Source organism: Culex pipiens, chromosome 3, assembly GCF_016801865.2.
Source record: "Culex pipiens pallens isolate TS chromosome 3, TS_CPP_V2, whole genome shotgun sequence".
Taxonomy (NCBI): Eukaryota; Metazoa; Arthropoda; class Insecta; order Diptera; family Culicidae; genus Culex; species Culex pipiens.
The window spans coordinates 186,104,776-186,120,675 of NC_068939.1; the positions used below are offsets into that span (position 1 = coordinate 186,104,776).

At 36.8% G+C, this 15,900-nt stretch overlaps 2 protein-coding genes across 4 annotated transcripts; one reads left to right on the forward strand and one right to left on the reverse strand.

Annotated features, from left to right (window-relative positions):
* The first annotated feature begins 1,154 nt into the window (after positions 1-1,154).
* On the forward strand, positions 1,155-2,852 carry LOC120423195 (protein FRG1 homolog). Its single transcript, XM_039586895.2, has 3 exons — positions 1,155-1,312; positions 1,384-1,974; positions 2,038-2,852. Exons 1-3 carry the CDS (start codon positions 1,254-1,256, stop codon positions 2,183-2,185), a joined length of 798 nt encoding a protein of 265 aa, XP_039442829.1. The 5' UTR covers positions 1,155-1,253; the 3' UTR covers positions 2,186-2,852.
* Positions 2,853-3,024: 172 nt separating this feature from the next.
* Positions 3,025-12,985, reverse strand: LOC120423196 (DCN1-like protein 4). Of its 3 annotated transcripts, none has more exons than XM_039586896.2 (6): positions 12,717-12,985; positions 11,938-12,179; positions 7,801-7,898; positions 7,488-7,741; positions 7,217-7,424; positions 3,025-3,261 (listed from the first exon to the last, which is right to left on the reverse strand). In XM_039586896.2, the coding sequence occupies exons 2-6, from the start codon at positions 12,036-12,038 to the stop codon at positions 3,194-3,196; spliced, it is 729 nt and encodes a 242-aa protein (XP_039442830.1). In that variant the 5' UTR covers positions 12,039-12,179; positions 12,717-12,985; the 3' UTR covers positions 3,025-3,193. The 3 variants fall into 3 exon arrangements, with proteins under 3 accessions (XP_039442830.1, XP_039442831.1, XP_039442832.1); XM_039586897.2 differs by lacking the exon at positions 12,717-12,985 and adding an exon at positions 12,298-12,437; XM_039586898.2 differs by lacking the exons at positions 11,938-12,179; positions 12,717-12,985 and adding an exon at positions 8,000-8,188.
* Between the last annotated feature and the right edge of the window lie 2,915 nt (positions 12,986-15,900).

Consider the following 15,900-nt stretch of genomic DNA (forward strand, 5'->3'; position numbering starts at 1 on the left):
TCTAAAAAAATAATCTTTAATTGTATTTTTATAACCTTTAAAGCTTACAATATATTTGAAACATATGTGCATTTCTTTGATAAGATAACATAATTTTTTGTTTCGTTAGATTTCATTTTGCAGCTGTTTTTAAAATATAAGGCTAGTATGCAGATCGGAAAGAAAGAGGTCAAGAAACAGCTTTACGAACAGCAGAACAAAGGAGAGGGAGCGATTTATTGGGGCTTTTCTTCACCCTCTCTGACTTGCTTGCACTGCCTCTGCTGCCCATTTGATTTTTTTTCTTGACCGGTTCCTTCCGAAGTGCGTATACCGCTATAGCTGACAAAAACTAAAATTCTAAAATGTTAATGAAAAATTTTGTGATTTTTTTATTTTAATACCATTAAAAAAAAGTTTTGAAAATATTTGCGTTCTCTCAAACATGAGCATTTTTTGAAGAATGGAATTACATAAATCAATTTCTGTTAATTTTCACATTTAATATCTGGAAGATTTCGCATCTTTTTGAGCAAAGTTCTATAACTTTAAAAAATAATCGAATATCAAATTATTTTTTTGTGTGAAAGTTTTTTGAAATCTCTTTTCTGTCTTTTTCTTGAAAAAAATATCAGTCAAAATTTGTGAATATAAGCAGGTATTAAAAAATCGTAAAAATGCTGCAAGTATTTGGAAATTGTTGCTAGCGAAGAAAACAAATTTAGATGGGAAAAATTTAAAATAAACACTGGTTTAAACAAATACTTGAAAGAAAAACACCTTCGATTTTCAATGTTAAAAATTAAAACTTTTGTGAAATTTTTCCGATCCTTTCAATAAAAATAGTTTAAAAATTTAAAAACAAGCTTAACTTTTGAAAAGATTTAAAAATTCAAAATATTACATATGGAAAAGTTAAAAAAATCACAAAAGTTTAAATTTTCAACATATACAATCGGACCAATAGTTTCCGAGATATCGTCAGTGGAAAATTAGAGGCTAATTTATTAGGAGACACTTAGAGAAATGCATTCATGTTTTTTTTTCAATGATTAATAATCTTTCAGTTTGGAATATTCAAGTTGATACGGTTGATATCAACATAAATCCTCCAACGTGATTTTTCCTGGTGTCGCTCGTATAAAATGCTGGTAAATTTAAATCAGTGTGTACCAGATTGACAGATCGATTTGTTGTTTACGTTTTCGTTTCGATCTCTGATGAATCTTAAATTTAATAAAATTAAAATCTGTAAAATTCAAATTGTTTAAAAAATGTCTGAATATAGTGTTGCTAAAAGCAGTAAATTGGTGTTGAAAGGCGAAAGTTCCAAGTAAGTATTGGAATAAAGATGCTTCATAACATTTTGTTGAGATTTTTTTGTATTTTTCGCTAATTTCGTAGGGGATCAAAACGTAAACACAAGAAGCACAAAAAAGACAAGGATTCCTCGTCCAAACGGGCCCGCCCGGAGGTTGACGAGGACGCCCTGAAGCACGGCGGCTGGTGGAAGATTGCTAAAACGACCGACATTACCGGCTCGGTGGCGATTCAGTTCGGCAAACGCGCCTACATCAAAGCCCTGGACAACGGACTTTTTACGCTGGGCGCCCCGCACGACGAGGGCGATGGGCCCCATCCGGAGGAAATCTTCACGGCGGTGCTGATCAACGAGGACAAGGTCGCGTTCAAGTCCGGGTACGGCAAATACCTCAAGGTGGAAAAGGATGGCATTATTACGGGCCGGTCGGATGCCGTGTCCGCGGTCGAGCAGTTCGAGCCGGTCTTCGAGGGGGGCAAGATGGCGCTGCTGGCCGCCAACGGGTGCTTCGTTTCGGTCGATCCGGAAGATGACGCGGTGGTGGCGCTGAAGAAGAAAGTGGGCGACAACGAGGTTTGCGTGGTGCGGAGTTGCGCCGAACGTGAGCAGAAAAATACAAAGGAGGTGGCGGTTGAGGAGGAGGGCGATCTGGACCAGGTGGAGATCAACTATGTGTGAGTAGTTGGGGAGGGAGGTTGTTGAAATGAAGGATTGATTTTTTGTGTGTTTTATTTTAGGAAAAAGTTCCAGAAATTCCAGGACAAGAAGCTGCGAGTCAACACGGAGGACAAGACCACGCTGAAGAACGCCCGAGACGAGGGAACGCTCCACGAGGCGCTTCTGGACAGACGCAGCAAAATGAAAGCTGATCGTTACTGCAAATGAAGTGAAAAAAAATACTTTGTTTAGCTTACTTCGACTTTTTTTATTCACCAAACTCTATCTATATCATTGCGATGCATCTCCTCTCACAGTTCAATTGTCTTGTTGTTTGAAAATACAATTGCTTTTTTTCCGGTAAAAAAACGCGCCGTTTTATCCATCCTTTCTTACGTTAATCTCTTTGTATTCTGTGTGTTTGTGTGTGGAATTTGTTTCATTCTACCTTTTCAATTAATTTTGTGACTGCGTGAATTTCTCCTAACATGCAATTTTTACTTATTTTTTTCTCGTTAGCTGAAATAGGGAGGCCTTCAATGATTATTAGATGATTTTGTTTGATAGATAGTATTACGGATTAGCCAAAATGTTGCCCGAACCTTTAATTATTTGCTGAATATGTGTGTTTTTGTGTGTTGCATCCTTTCCGAAAACTATTCAAGTCTTTCCATTTTAGTATTAGTTATTATATACGTTGGTATTATCCTTCTCCTCCCCTTCCGTCAACTGTTGAGTCCGTACGGCGGCGCGGCGCTTCAGAACCTCCCACCCCTCGACCGGTTCCACGCGACGTGACAGTGCCCTATTTGGTATGCTAAAAAGTATGTTATAATTCGTAACGGGACAAACAAAAGTCGGATTCTACTGGCGCTCGAGAGAAACAAAAAGAAAATCTCTCTAGTTCATCTTGTTTCTTTACTTTGAACAAACATTTATCATTAGTGGAAAGAGCAATACAATGTGTATACATCAAACAAGGATAATGTTTTTCTTCCATATCAGTTGTTGGCGGTACAATCGGGCTGAAATTATTGGGATTTGTTGCAGCATTAGTTGTGTTTTCCTTCTTTTTTTTTTTTTGCTGTGGGTTTAATCTACATTGTGACGACGCATGGATTGTGAAGAGACGCAAGGACTCGAGAAAAGCTGTTTTTGTGTGTGTACGTGTGTTGTGTGTGTGTGTGTTCTTTTGGGGTGTGATTGTTGCTGGCCAATCACTTAGTAGTACAATTCTCAGCTAATTGTCGCCTGCGTTCGCACGAGTCTTAACCATTCGACGAACTCGTCCAGCATCACGGGCCCTGGAAAACGAAAATTTATGGATTTAGGGTTATAGAACAGGCCTTGCAGGATGGCCAATCAACGATTTTTAACATTACTCCGACATGGGAGAAAGAAAACAAAAGAAGAAGTAGAAAGAGCAAACTGTGTTATACTACGCTTCTATTAAATTGCCTAATCTATTCTTAATTTCCTCTCACTACCTCTCTAAGCACAACACGAGAAAGAGAGAAGAAAGAAAGACAGACAGAGAAAAAGCATATGCCTTCGCGTCGTGCGGCTGCTTGAGTGTCGTTCGTTTCAACTTCGTGTGCGTTCACCGACGGTCGGAAAATGAGCACCACTCAAGCAGCCGCCCGAACGAGGAAACGTGTTCTTTCTCTCGTTAATTCGTCTCTTCCTTGTGTTTGCTGCGTTGTGACAGAAGTCATTTGACTGCGATCATGGGATAGATGATTGGAATCATTTATTCATCTGTGTGTTTAACGTACGAAAGTAGAATGGCAAAATCAGGTTGTCGTGGTGAAGACGATTGGAGTGTTATGTCACCTATTACAAACAAAGTCGAAATTTCGTTTGCACTGGTTGTTACCATCACAAATGACAGCTAGTCGTGGCAATTTGAGAATAAAGACCATTCTAAGCAGTCTTGTTCATGATGTGTAACAAGCAGCGATTAATCGCAAAATTAATCATAGTCGTCGGATTTTCAACCCTGATCATAAGATAAATAATCATAAGAAAACAAAAAAAAAAACAAAAATTCATTCATTGAAAAAAACTAATAACAAAAAAACACAAATATTACAAAAAAAAACAAAAAATTAAATATTTCTAAATTTTGAAATTCAGAAATGTTTAATCTCAAAAATACACAAAAAAGCCGTACAAATTAAAAGAAATAAATAACTTAAAATATCACATTTCAAAATTCATAAATGAAGAATGAAATCCATAAAAAAAGATTGAATTTCTTTAATTCCAAAAAATGCAAAGGTTTGAAAATCAGGAAGATTCAAAAATAAAAAAACAGCACACAGATATTAGGTTTAAAATTTAAATTTCAGAAATTCACAAATGTTTAAGCTCAAAAATACACATTAAAACACCGTACAAATTAAAAATGAATAAAATAAGAAAAAAACTAAATTTCAGAAATTCAAATTCAAAAATGCAGGTAATGAAAAATTAGGAAATTTCAAAAATTAAAAAAAAAATGGCTAAAAATTCAAATATTAATATTAAAAATTCAAAAATATAAATATTAAAAAAATCCAAATGTATTCTAAACATCGAAAATAATTTTTTTTAACGGATAAAAAAATCAAAGAAATTTCAATTCTAAAATAAAAAATAACAAAATACAATTTCATATTTAAAAAAAAAACAAAATTGAGATCGAAATACTGAAATTTGAATTTTTCAAGAGTTCTGATTAAATATTAAAAAAAAAGTAAATTCCTGATTTCAAAAATATAGGGCTCTTAGAAAAATGCAGTTCATACTCCATTATCCGAAGTACTCGCTGTATATCACTGTGGATAATCGAATCTCGAAATTTTAATTTTTCGCTTTATTTGGATCACTGTCCTAAAATGTCATATGCTCCAAAAGTTATTTAATAATAATATTTTATAATAATTGTGATCTAAGATGGTGACCAAAATGTCAAGGGGGTTATACAAGATGTTATGTCAGAGACATAACCGAAATACATAGGATAATTCAGGGACATAAGGTTTTTGTTTGTTTTTGGCAGGCTGCATCGGCTTTGAGGTACCCCCGCATGCATCTCGCGCAGACAACAAGAACTCTTTCGTGATGTATTTTGCGGCCCTGAAAAGGATCTATTTGTTAAATTTTTTTGGTGTACAGAGCACAGAGAAAATGTGAAGCGATTTTTTTTTTCATTTTTCTGGTGGTGCTGCTTGGTTAGTAGACCAGGCCTGCCCAACGTCCGGCCCGCGGGCCTGATCCGGCCCGTGAAGCCATTTCATCCGGCCCGCGACGGCTTTTCAAAATAGTTCTATGACCGGCCCTTAAGGCTGTTCATGAAGTATTAAATAAATAAAATTATTGTCTGATTTAAAAAAATAAGCTTGAGATCACATTTTAACATATTATAAGAACATTCTTCATGTTTGAATGTAATTCTTATAATTTTTATATTGATATTTTTTAACTGAAAAAATGGTGCAGGAAAAGAAAATTATCCATTTCGTAAAATTGAGAAATTTATGAAAAAAACTAGGACTGTTGTCTTAAAATTTACAAAAAAAGACAAAATGTTATTTCGTTCAGTTTTAACTTTGTTTACTTCAAATTGAAGTTTTTTTTCTATTTTCTTTTTATTGATAAATAAGTAAGGCCGTTGCAAATATTTTTCAAAGTTTATGTCGCCCCCCCTTCAAAATTGGTCTGAAAAATCAGGGGGCAAAAAAAATCCAAAAAACTTCAACATTTTTATGAAAATAGTTGTCTAATCAACTGAAAACAATCTAAAATGCATTTTTCTGCATTGATAATCATGTTTAGCATGTTTGGGCTTGTTTAAAAATGTTTTGAATTTTTATGAAATTCCAATGTACAGCACCGCAAAAAAATTATTTTTCGCAAAAAATAAAATTTTCGTCAATACTTAGATATTTTGGAAACTAATGATGGCAAAACAACTGGACAGGTGTATAATGCATTTTAAAACACTTTTTTCATTTAAATGTTGAAACCATGGCTCGTAATTTCAATTTTTATACTTTTTTTTATTTTTTTGCCCACCCCTCGACTTTGGTCAGAGTCGAGGGACATAAACTTTGAAAAATATTTGCAACGGCCTAAGCAAAACTAATGTATTTTTCCAGAACAACTTTTTAGTGATTAAGTTTTTTTTGAAAGCTTAAAAATCAAATTGTTCATACTGAAGATCGCTGCAAATATTTTAAAAATATTAAACAATGTATCAAAAACTTCAAAAGATTGCAACGATCATTGAAATTTCATTTTTTTTTTATAAAAAAAATATCAAGGTATTTAATTGCAATCGTCATTTTGTTTTAAACAATATCTATACAATTTTAAACAAACAAAAATTTAAATAAGTCACACATTTTTGAATGTTATCTTTGTTTTTCATTCTTAAAATCAAGATATATGAATCATATTTGCAACACTAGTTCTTCTATGTATTTACTTTAAAAGAACCCAAATCAGTGCTGAAAATGTCAGGGGTCATAACTCGAAAATCGGCGACGCTGACACGAATTTTTGAGATCCATTCACTGAACCGCAAAACCGTGACATAAACAAACCCGGCGCAGTCGTGAGTCCCCTAGCTCATTGAGCAGCTGCAATGCGAGGCAGTAGTCGACCAACGCTCATTCGACGTTGCACGCACACACATAAAGAAACAAGTTTTTACACAAAAAGTTCGTATTTATGCGTGAAAATGTAATTTTGAATATAAGTTATGGTTGTTTTAAGTGTTTTGCACAGTCTACAACGATTCAACTGTTTGAAAATAGTCAAAATAGTGTTTAAAGAGGATTTTACGAGTCAGTCATATGACACGAATTGAGTGAGTGTAGCTCATTTTTTCACGTCTCTCATTCTCCAGCAGCCGACCGGCACGAGTCAGGCGGCAGTGGTAAAACAGACAAAGTAGGCTTGCAGTCACATGCTAGCAGTGAACAGACATTTTGGTTTGCTTCATGTGTACGCTGGGTTGGAAACTTTTTGCAGGCCTGAACCCAATGATAAGAAAATTGAAAAAAATGTGTTTACTTTTTCAACTTTTATCAAATATTAGTTCCGGCCCGTCACTGCTTCTGAAAAATCAGATCTGGCCCGCAGGGCCAAAAGGTTGGGTACCCCTGCCGTAGACCGTCAATGCTTCTTTTACGTACTTGGGAATTTGAAAAAAAAGGATTTGAGTGGCCACCCTCTGCCCGGACTTGGCCCAGCTTTTCGGTAGGTACTTACAGGCTCCATCGACGTCGTAGTTGTTTAAATCGTTGGAGATAGTACGGGAAAACTCGAGGATGTTACACCACTGATCCTTGTTGATCACTTTGTACTTGGACTGCTCTAAGAACTGGGCAAATTGTGCGTACAGCGGCCAGTGTTTGCCGAGCAGCAGCTGCAGCATCGCCTTGGCCGTTTCAATGTCCATACTGCGTTGGTCTTTGTCCTACGGTGGAAAGTACAACCGTCACTTTGTTCAGTAGCGTTAACGTTAAGAGCACCGACTTACCCTAGCAAAGTCGTACGCATATCTGTAGATCACTTTGAACGTGTTGGACTCGTTCAGCAGGTTGCGCAGGTAGTCGAGCTTGCACTGGACCTTGCCGGCCGTGTCGCACTGCAGATCCGTCAGTCCCTTCAGCCACTCGCTCTGTGTGAAGAAGCCCATATTTTTGGCGCCCATTTTGTACGCTAGCACGAGCATCGCCACGTTCTCCGGCTCGACGCCGACATCCTCGCAGAACTTTTCCATACCTTCTGGTCCTGAACAGTACAGAAAATTATTAGCCAAATAACTAACAAAAATAATGAGCGAAACTCACCCAAAGTGTCCGGATCGTCCGGTGTGGTGTACTCGCGGAACCAAGCGATGCACCGCTTCTGGCTGAAGGCATCGTCCACTTTGCTGTACCTCCTCGAGCTGCAAAAACAGAAATAATGCAATGCAACAAAGATTACTCAACTGCTGGCCTTTCTTTTTCTTTTCATTTCGCGATCGCGATTATTCTAGCCTCTTTGTACATTTCTTCTCCCATAATTAGACTAGAATCCTCCGCGGCAAGTCTCGATCGGCTCCCCTGCTTTTTATCCCAACCGTCAAATTAATAACGCAATAAATAAATAATTTTGGAACAACACAAAGAAAACTTCTTATCAACGATAACTACACCAAAAGACGAGCATCATCGCATCGTCGCGCGATCGTGCCAACAAATGGAGACAGAAAAAAAAGATCTGAGGATCATCCCGCCGAGCGTCGGATGAACTGGCTGATCGTGATGACGATGCTATGCGCGAGAAATTTCGGCTAAGGTGAGCGCGCGGTAATTTTCGGAAGGAAAAACATTTTACTTTTTCTCTATACGCTCTTTTTTCTTGTTGTGTGCTAAAAATACCGTCCTCCACTCTTTTCTGTTTTTTCGTCGTCATCACACGCGCGACGGTGGTGCTGTGTCCACTTCGGAGCAGGACACCGTCGTCGCCGTGGCTGCCCCGTGAGATCAGATAGTTCATTCAAGGTATACACGATGTATGTGTGTGTTTGTGTGGGAAAATCAGAAAGAAATAAGTGGCCGCACTGAAGGATGGGTAGATTTTGAAAAATACCTACGGCTAAGAAAAGTGTTTGGCTAGACAGACGCAATAGAAGCTTTCGCCATTAAGTAAAGCTTTGTTTCACTGACATGTATCGGGGCATTCTTTTGGTTGTTTACGATTCTTGATTTTAGAAAATCAATTTCTTTAAAAAATTGGGCAGTACAAAAAATATAAACGGCACAACAAATTGGATAACTACGGTTTTCGTAAACCCTTGAAAAAAAGTCTCAAAGATAATTCTCGCTTAAATTTTCAAAAGGTCCTATCTGTATTGAAATCCCATGACTCGTAGGTTGTTCTGAAAATTTACTCTAAAATTAAAGAGCAAGATTTGATATACCATTTTTGGCAAAATTTTTGGTATTATTCTGATATTGAAAAAAATCGAAAAATTGTCGAAATTTGGATACCAAACTTTGGTGCCTTTGAACAACCTTTGATGAGTTTAATTTAAATAACATTTATTTTTCAATCTTATTATTTTACAGATGCTTGGTAAGAACTTCAAACATATGCCTGTTATCAAAAATCAAAAATGTGGCTAAAAATATCACTGATAACAACTTGGAATCATCAGGTGAGTGGATTTTCCTGTTGCATAAGTATGTCTATGAAAGCAATTGGGTCCTAAAATTAAGCTTACATTTGTGATATTATTGTTCACAACGATAAAGCTTATTTTTCTGAGTACAATGACCCTTTGTACGACCGCAAAGGATTTAAAATGGATTTTTAAATCAATTTAAAAAAAATAAAAAATAAATCTTGACAGAAAAGGTCCTACTTGACAGCTCGTTCCAAGGGGACCATAGTTGATCCATCGAAAAAATGTTGTCTTGTCAATTTATTTTTTTGCATTAAAATGAAAATATAAAATTTTGCTACTACCTGGACAAACAACCAAACTTTGATATTTCGAGGGCGTCAAAATACTTAAAAATATTGTGGTATTCAAGCAATGTTTCAAAATCCAGAATACCTTAACTTGGTATTGAAATAGTTTTATTTTATGGTATTCTTTGAGGAGCTGGGACTTCGGATATCCGGATAATTTACATTTTTTCTATCATCTTTTCAATCAAACCAAATCAAAAACGATGTACGAAAATCGTATATGAACTGAAAATTATTTGGTTAAACATATTTGATAAACCCAAAAAAGATTTAATTCGCAATTTTCAGTGTAAGAACGGGCCTTGACCGATCTTATGCACCAGGCTCCCGACGAACACGCACTGCCCTTACACCTACATCTCACCCTTGCTCTGAGTCAGTACGAGCAGCACGCTAGAACACGCTTTGAGTGTTCGTGCCAGGCATGCACACCTTCTTTTCCGGTTACGCATTTTAACTCGGCCGGGGGTGGTACATTACGTAGGGTTTGATGTAAGTATAAGCGCCTAACCATTTATAGTGTGCCTATCAACGTTCATTAAAGCAAAAACTTTTATATTTTTAGTTTGAATTCAAAAACTAATTGTTATTTACTGTGTATTGTTTTCTCCTGAAATCTTCCCTATTGTTGAGTCGTGTTTATCTGTTGCTATTTCTTTTGTCGCGGTGTTTTGTTACAATATTTTGGTCCTAAGCATTTTAGAAAAGTTTTTCAAAAGTACATCAGTAATATTTGTGTTAATCCTTTAATCATTCCATAAATTGAGTAAGGGCTCGAACCTCACTTGCTTAAGAAAAAGGTGAAGTTTCAAAACAATGGACAGTGAAAGAAATATACTATGTAAAGAATCTATAGTAAAAGAAAGATAGTAATTTATGAAGTAGATAAAGAAATTAACAATAGTTAATAAATAGAGGTAACAAACAAGCTTAGATTGTATTGAGGGCAATTTACAGGGAAGATGAGAAATTATTCAAATAGATAAATAAAGAAAAGGCACATGATAAACAAAAATTGACATCGCGGCCAAATTAAGGGAAAGCAGACAGTTTGTTACAGCAGCATCAATTGGTAAAATAGAGTGGAAAAGCGTTGAGAAATAAGAGAATCAAATAAGTAAAATCGAAATCAAATGGAGGATAGTAAACAGAAGCCGTTTTAGAAAATCAGTGAAACGAAATAAACAGAAGATAGCTGTTAGCTGAAATGGAAAGAAGAGAAACCCCGTTCTGCGATGCTCAGGTACATCCACAGCAGTTGACTCAACATACTGCGAATCAAAACAATACCGTCTACAATCACAAATTACTTCCCTTTCCCACATTGTCGCGCCCCTTTCTTTTAGCCGTCTCGTCTCTGACCCGCGGTGGTCAAAGGTTTACGATCCGTTTCCACAGGCCACCAGCTAGGTCATCATGAAAACCAAGCCAACGTGGAGGTAAGAAAATAGGACACTCGCAAGGAACCAGAGCTATACTGTTCTGATCAAGATAATTCGGATGATCTAACAGAACTACGGATGTAGTTAGTTACGCTCCTTCCAGGATGTTCCTTACGTGGACGTCAACCGAAGAGCACGCAACAAGGTCAGTGCCATTGCATGCTCTTAGGTATCAATCCTTGGCCTGCATAAACCCAAAAAAGATTTAAGAATAAAAATGTAACGGATCGGATAGTTTTTCGGATAATAGTATTCGGTCATAAATCATGTGATACATTATTTTGTTTTATCTTTTTATGTCACCCCACAGTCGTAAGAAAAAGCTGGCTTTTATAAGTTAGTTCATTTTCTAATAGAATTTTTGATGCTGCAAAATATCCGGATATCCCAAGTCCCAGCTCTAATTCTTTTGCCCTTGGCATTACATGGTTTGGTATTGTGGTGGTCTTCCATATAGTTCCATACATAAGATTTTGGAATGATTTCATGGTATTTTATTATCTATTACTGGGCAACCAAGGGCACAGCTGTTATTAAAAAAAAGGTATTCCTGCTCAGGGATGCGTGAGATTCAGCTTCAAAAAGTACGATAATTTAACAAAAGTGCTCATACATTTAGAAAAAGTTGCCAGATCCTCGAACTTTGAGTTTTGTTATAGGCTGTTACAAGTTTTATTTAAAGTTTAAAGTTTGCCCGAAAAATCATGGGGCAAAAACAATATTTTTTCAAAAAACTACAAAATTTCAATGGAAATTGAAGTGCAATCAGCTGAAATCAATTTAAAAAGCATTCCCCCTTGCGTTTAGAATCATTTTAAGCACGTTTGGGTTGATTTAAAAAAAATATATATATCAGTATCACAAAAATAATTTGAAAAATCAGAAGTTGCTAATGAGTTCTAGTAAACAATCATAATATGCAATAAAAAGTTTAACTAACAGGATATCGTAGCCATATAAAATTACAATAATATGCATGGAATGCGCGTAAGAAGACCCCTAATCATCCTAGAACCCGAAACTCACCTCTGGCTGCTCTGGTAGGTGTTGCGTTGCCTCTTGGAAGAATGTCGGTCATCCTCGCTAGGTCCCATTTCGGCAGTGGACCGGCGTTTACCTCTGGGCATCTGTGATCTGTCTATTTTGAAGGCTGGGGGTTTGCTCGATTTCGCAAGATAAAATGTCCGTCGCTTCCTCCGCGTCCGGCACCCGAAATTCCGAGCGTGTTGTTGTTCTTCAGTCTTATCGATTGCGTCCCGGCCAAAGTGCTAAAAGTGAACAAACGGCGAGATAGATAGTGCCACCAGTAAGTGTTTGCTTCAGCTGATTTTACGCGAGGCAATTTCGTCACAGCCAGACGGGGCAAACAAAATGACGTTTTCACACCTTAAAAATCTTCCGCGACAACACAAAAAAAAAATCGAACGTTCTGAACACTACTTTCTCCTGCCAGACAATTACAAACGTCACTCAACTAGCCAAAAAGAACTGTCATTAAAATAGAAACGAGTTTCGTCACCGGACTCTTCCCCCACCGCTGCTGGGAATCAATGCAGCAGGCTCTGATCGAAACATAATTTTGGTCCTTTGCGTTTCCATCTTTCTTTTTACCTCAAATTAATTGCACCTGACCTGCTATGATCGCTTTCTCATGAAACGCACCTAATTGAGTACACACACGCACAGCGGAAATCTTTAGAAAATGATCTTTGTTTTTTTCTAGTTTATTTTTTTTGGCAAATTTCTAGTCGATTCGACAAGAACAAAGTAAAAACTACGATTAAAATAATTTCTATTGTTCTTACCTTTCCGACACCAAAGTGGATCGATTCGAAGGAAAAAAAAGGGTTGCTGCTGTAGGCGGAGTGGTTTTCCACGACTTTTCACCCGATTAGCACTTTTCCTCGATAACGCGATGCCACGCAACGGTGGAAATTCGCACTTCCTCCCCCGGGAGCAGCACAAGATGGCAAGAATATCTGGGCGGGTGATTAATTTACAGCTTTCATGTTTTCAACACACACGGAAGGCTAAGGAAAACTCGAACAAGCGACAGCGACACGGACGGAGTCGAGTCGAATCGTCGGACAGTACGGGCCAGGGTTGCCGAATTGGCTTTTTACGGAAAATCTGTACGCGTTTCTGGCTAAAGGTTGTACAAGCGTTGTTTGACAGATCTGTCAACATAAACACACGTACATCTAAAATTACTCAGATTGTGTACTATTTCTAAAATTCTAAAAAATCAAACTATCCACTTTAACGACCGCAAGGTCTTTTGTGGTTTCTATTGCAAGTTTCTGCTCGAAACTAGGAGTCCGAAGGCTTGAATGGGTAGAGCACCCAAACCTCTTTCTTCTCCTATTCTATTCGTATAAACTCACTTAAAATTCTTTTACAAAAAATCTATTATTGCGGTTCCGTTTGGATCCTGCTCCTGTTTTGATAAATAACTCAGATTGAGTACTATTTCTAAAATTCTTAAATTCTCAACATGTTACGATGGATCAAGCATATGGCCCCCCTTGTCAAGTAAAATACTCTCTGTCTAGAGAGGCCGCAAAGTTAAATTTCCAAAAATGATTTTAAATTTTATTTAAACCCCTTGTGGTCAAGTCTGCTAGCCTGTTTACTAGACACCTAGTTTCGAGTAGAAATCTCGCAATCGAGAACGCCATGGCAATGCTGCAGAGCGAACAATTTGATTTGATTTGGTCGTAAAGAGTCATTGTCAAGGTCATTGTACTCTAAAAAATAAGCTTCATCGTTGTGAACAATAATATCAGCAATTGGGTACTAAAGCCCTGTGTCAATTTTTATGTACAACGGTAAAAAACACGATTAAAAACCATTTCTGATCACTTTTTTTCATTTTAATGCAAATTTTTTTTTTTTTGACAAGACAACTTTTTTTGATGGATCAACTATGGACCCCTTGGAACGAGCTGTCATGTAGGAGCTTTTCTGTCAAGAACTCGGTCAAGAAGGACTGCGAGGTTAATTTTTCAAAATTGATTTAAAAATCAATTTTAAACTCTTTGTGGTCGTACAAAGAGTCATTGTACTCAGAAAAATAAGCTTTATCGCTGTAAACAATAATATCAGCAATCTAAGCTTCATTTTAGGACCCAATTCCTAAATTTTTAAAATTTCTCTTACTTTTTCAAAAGGTTATATGTGCATGTCCCGCCCGTGTGGATCAATCGGACCGCGCTCTGGACTCACAATTCAGAGGTCGCTGGTTCGAATCCCGCGGCGGGCGCTCTAAAATTCTTTGTGTAAATATGGGTATTCGGCGCCGTCGCTCCGTGCCATACTTTCATACACTTAGGAGCCCAGGGCGGCGAAGTCCTTGTAGATAAAAAGGAAGACACTAGTGGTTGGTACTAGCAATGGTGGCCGACAGCTATAAAGTCAACTTCGCTCGCTATGTGCATGGGAAACCCCGTGGAGCATTCGTTGTTTTAATTCTAGAGTTTTTACAATTATTTTTTTAATTTCTAAATTTTAAAATTTTTGAGTTTGCAAATTTTAGAATTAAAATCCCCCAAAAATAAACAACAAACCCAGAAGAATCCAAAACCCAACCCCCCCCACACTAAACGCAAAGACTCGGAAAAAAGCATAATCCAGTGCCACAAACGAACAAAAAGCCCAGACGGCAAACAATCAAAAGCTAACAAGCACAAACCCAAAAAACCTGAAAAAACAAAATGAAAAGCCCCTACACAGAAAGCAAAAGCAAAAAAACAAACACCAGAAAAAAAGTCCAAAACCAAAACCCGAAAATGAGCACAGCCATAGACAAAAAAAAACACAAATGGACAGCCCCACAATCGTTCAAATAGACAAGACGGTATACAAGCAATGAAAGCCGAAACAGACCCCCACGACCCTACCCAACACACGTAGCCAGCATACTCCGGGACCCTAATTAATAAACAACAACCTCAACTATCGATGAGACAACACGAAATATTCTCGACCACCAGTTAAATTGCATTTTCCTGCGTTTATAATCATATTTGGCATGTTTGAACTCTTTTGAAAACATTTAAAATTTTCATGAAATATCAATGTACAGTCCCACAAAATGTTTTTTTTTCGTGAAAAAAAATTCCGTCAATACATCGATATTTTGAAAACTAATGATTGGAAAGCAACTGGATGCGTGTAAAATGAATTTTAAAACACTTTTTTCATCCAAATGTTAAAACCTAGGCTTGTAATTTAAATTTTTGTATTTTAATTATATTTTTTTATTTAATTTTTCATTCGATTGTTTGTTTCGCCTGGAATGCATGATTTGATGATTTTTTTTTGGATATTTCAGTCAAATAAACAAAGTTCAAACGATTTGTAGTTTGAACATTTGGGGGTTGAGCCTTTTTCAAGGGGATTATAGTCTAATCGTTTTCGTTAAAAAACATTTGTTGCAAACGGAAAAACATGGAAATTATGGTTTGTTGGTAGTGTGCACAAAAACGATATTTGTTCCAAAATCTCATGGTACGGTCACTACGCACTGTAATGGTAATTTTATTAATTTTGTTTAGGAGTTCCTCAGTTTTAGAAAACACCACGAGCTTTAATTTTTTTTGTTAGAATTTTTGGATTTATTGTTTTGTGAATTATTCATACTTGTCATTTTTTTTTTATTTCGAAGGAAATCAATCAGTTGAAAGTTCCATTGATGCTTGACCGTTTCTTGAGCGTTTTTATATGGAGTTTTGCGTTTCTTCCGAGCTCTGTACTAGCCTTTAAAGCAGTGTACGCTAGAGTGTACGCATTTAATAAGAAACCGGCCAAAAAAATTCAAGTCCAGATTTTTTTGAAAATGATCTATAAACAACTCTAGAAATGGGTAGCAGTGGCTGCGAAAGTAAGCCAAAGAGGATGAAGAATTCCAATAAAACGCTCTCTCTTTTTTGTTGCTTTCCTTTAGAGCTGCATACGGGCCTTGAAACACAGAAGCATAAAAGAAACAGA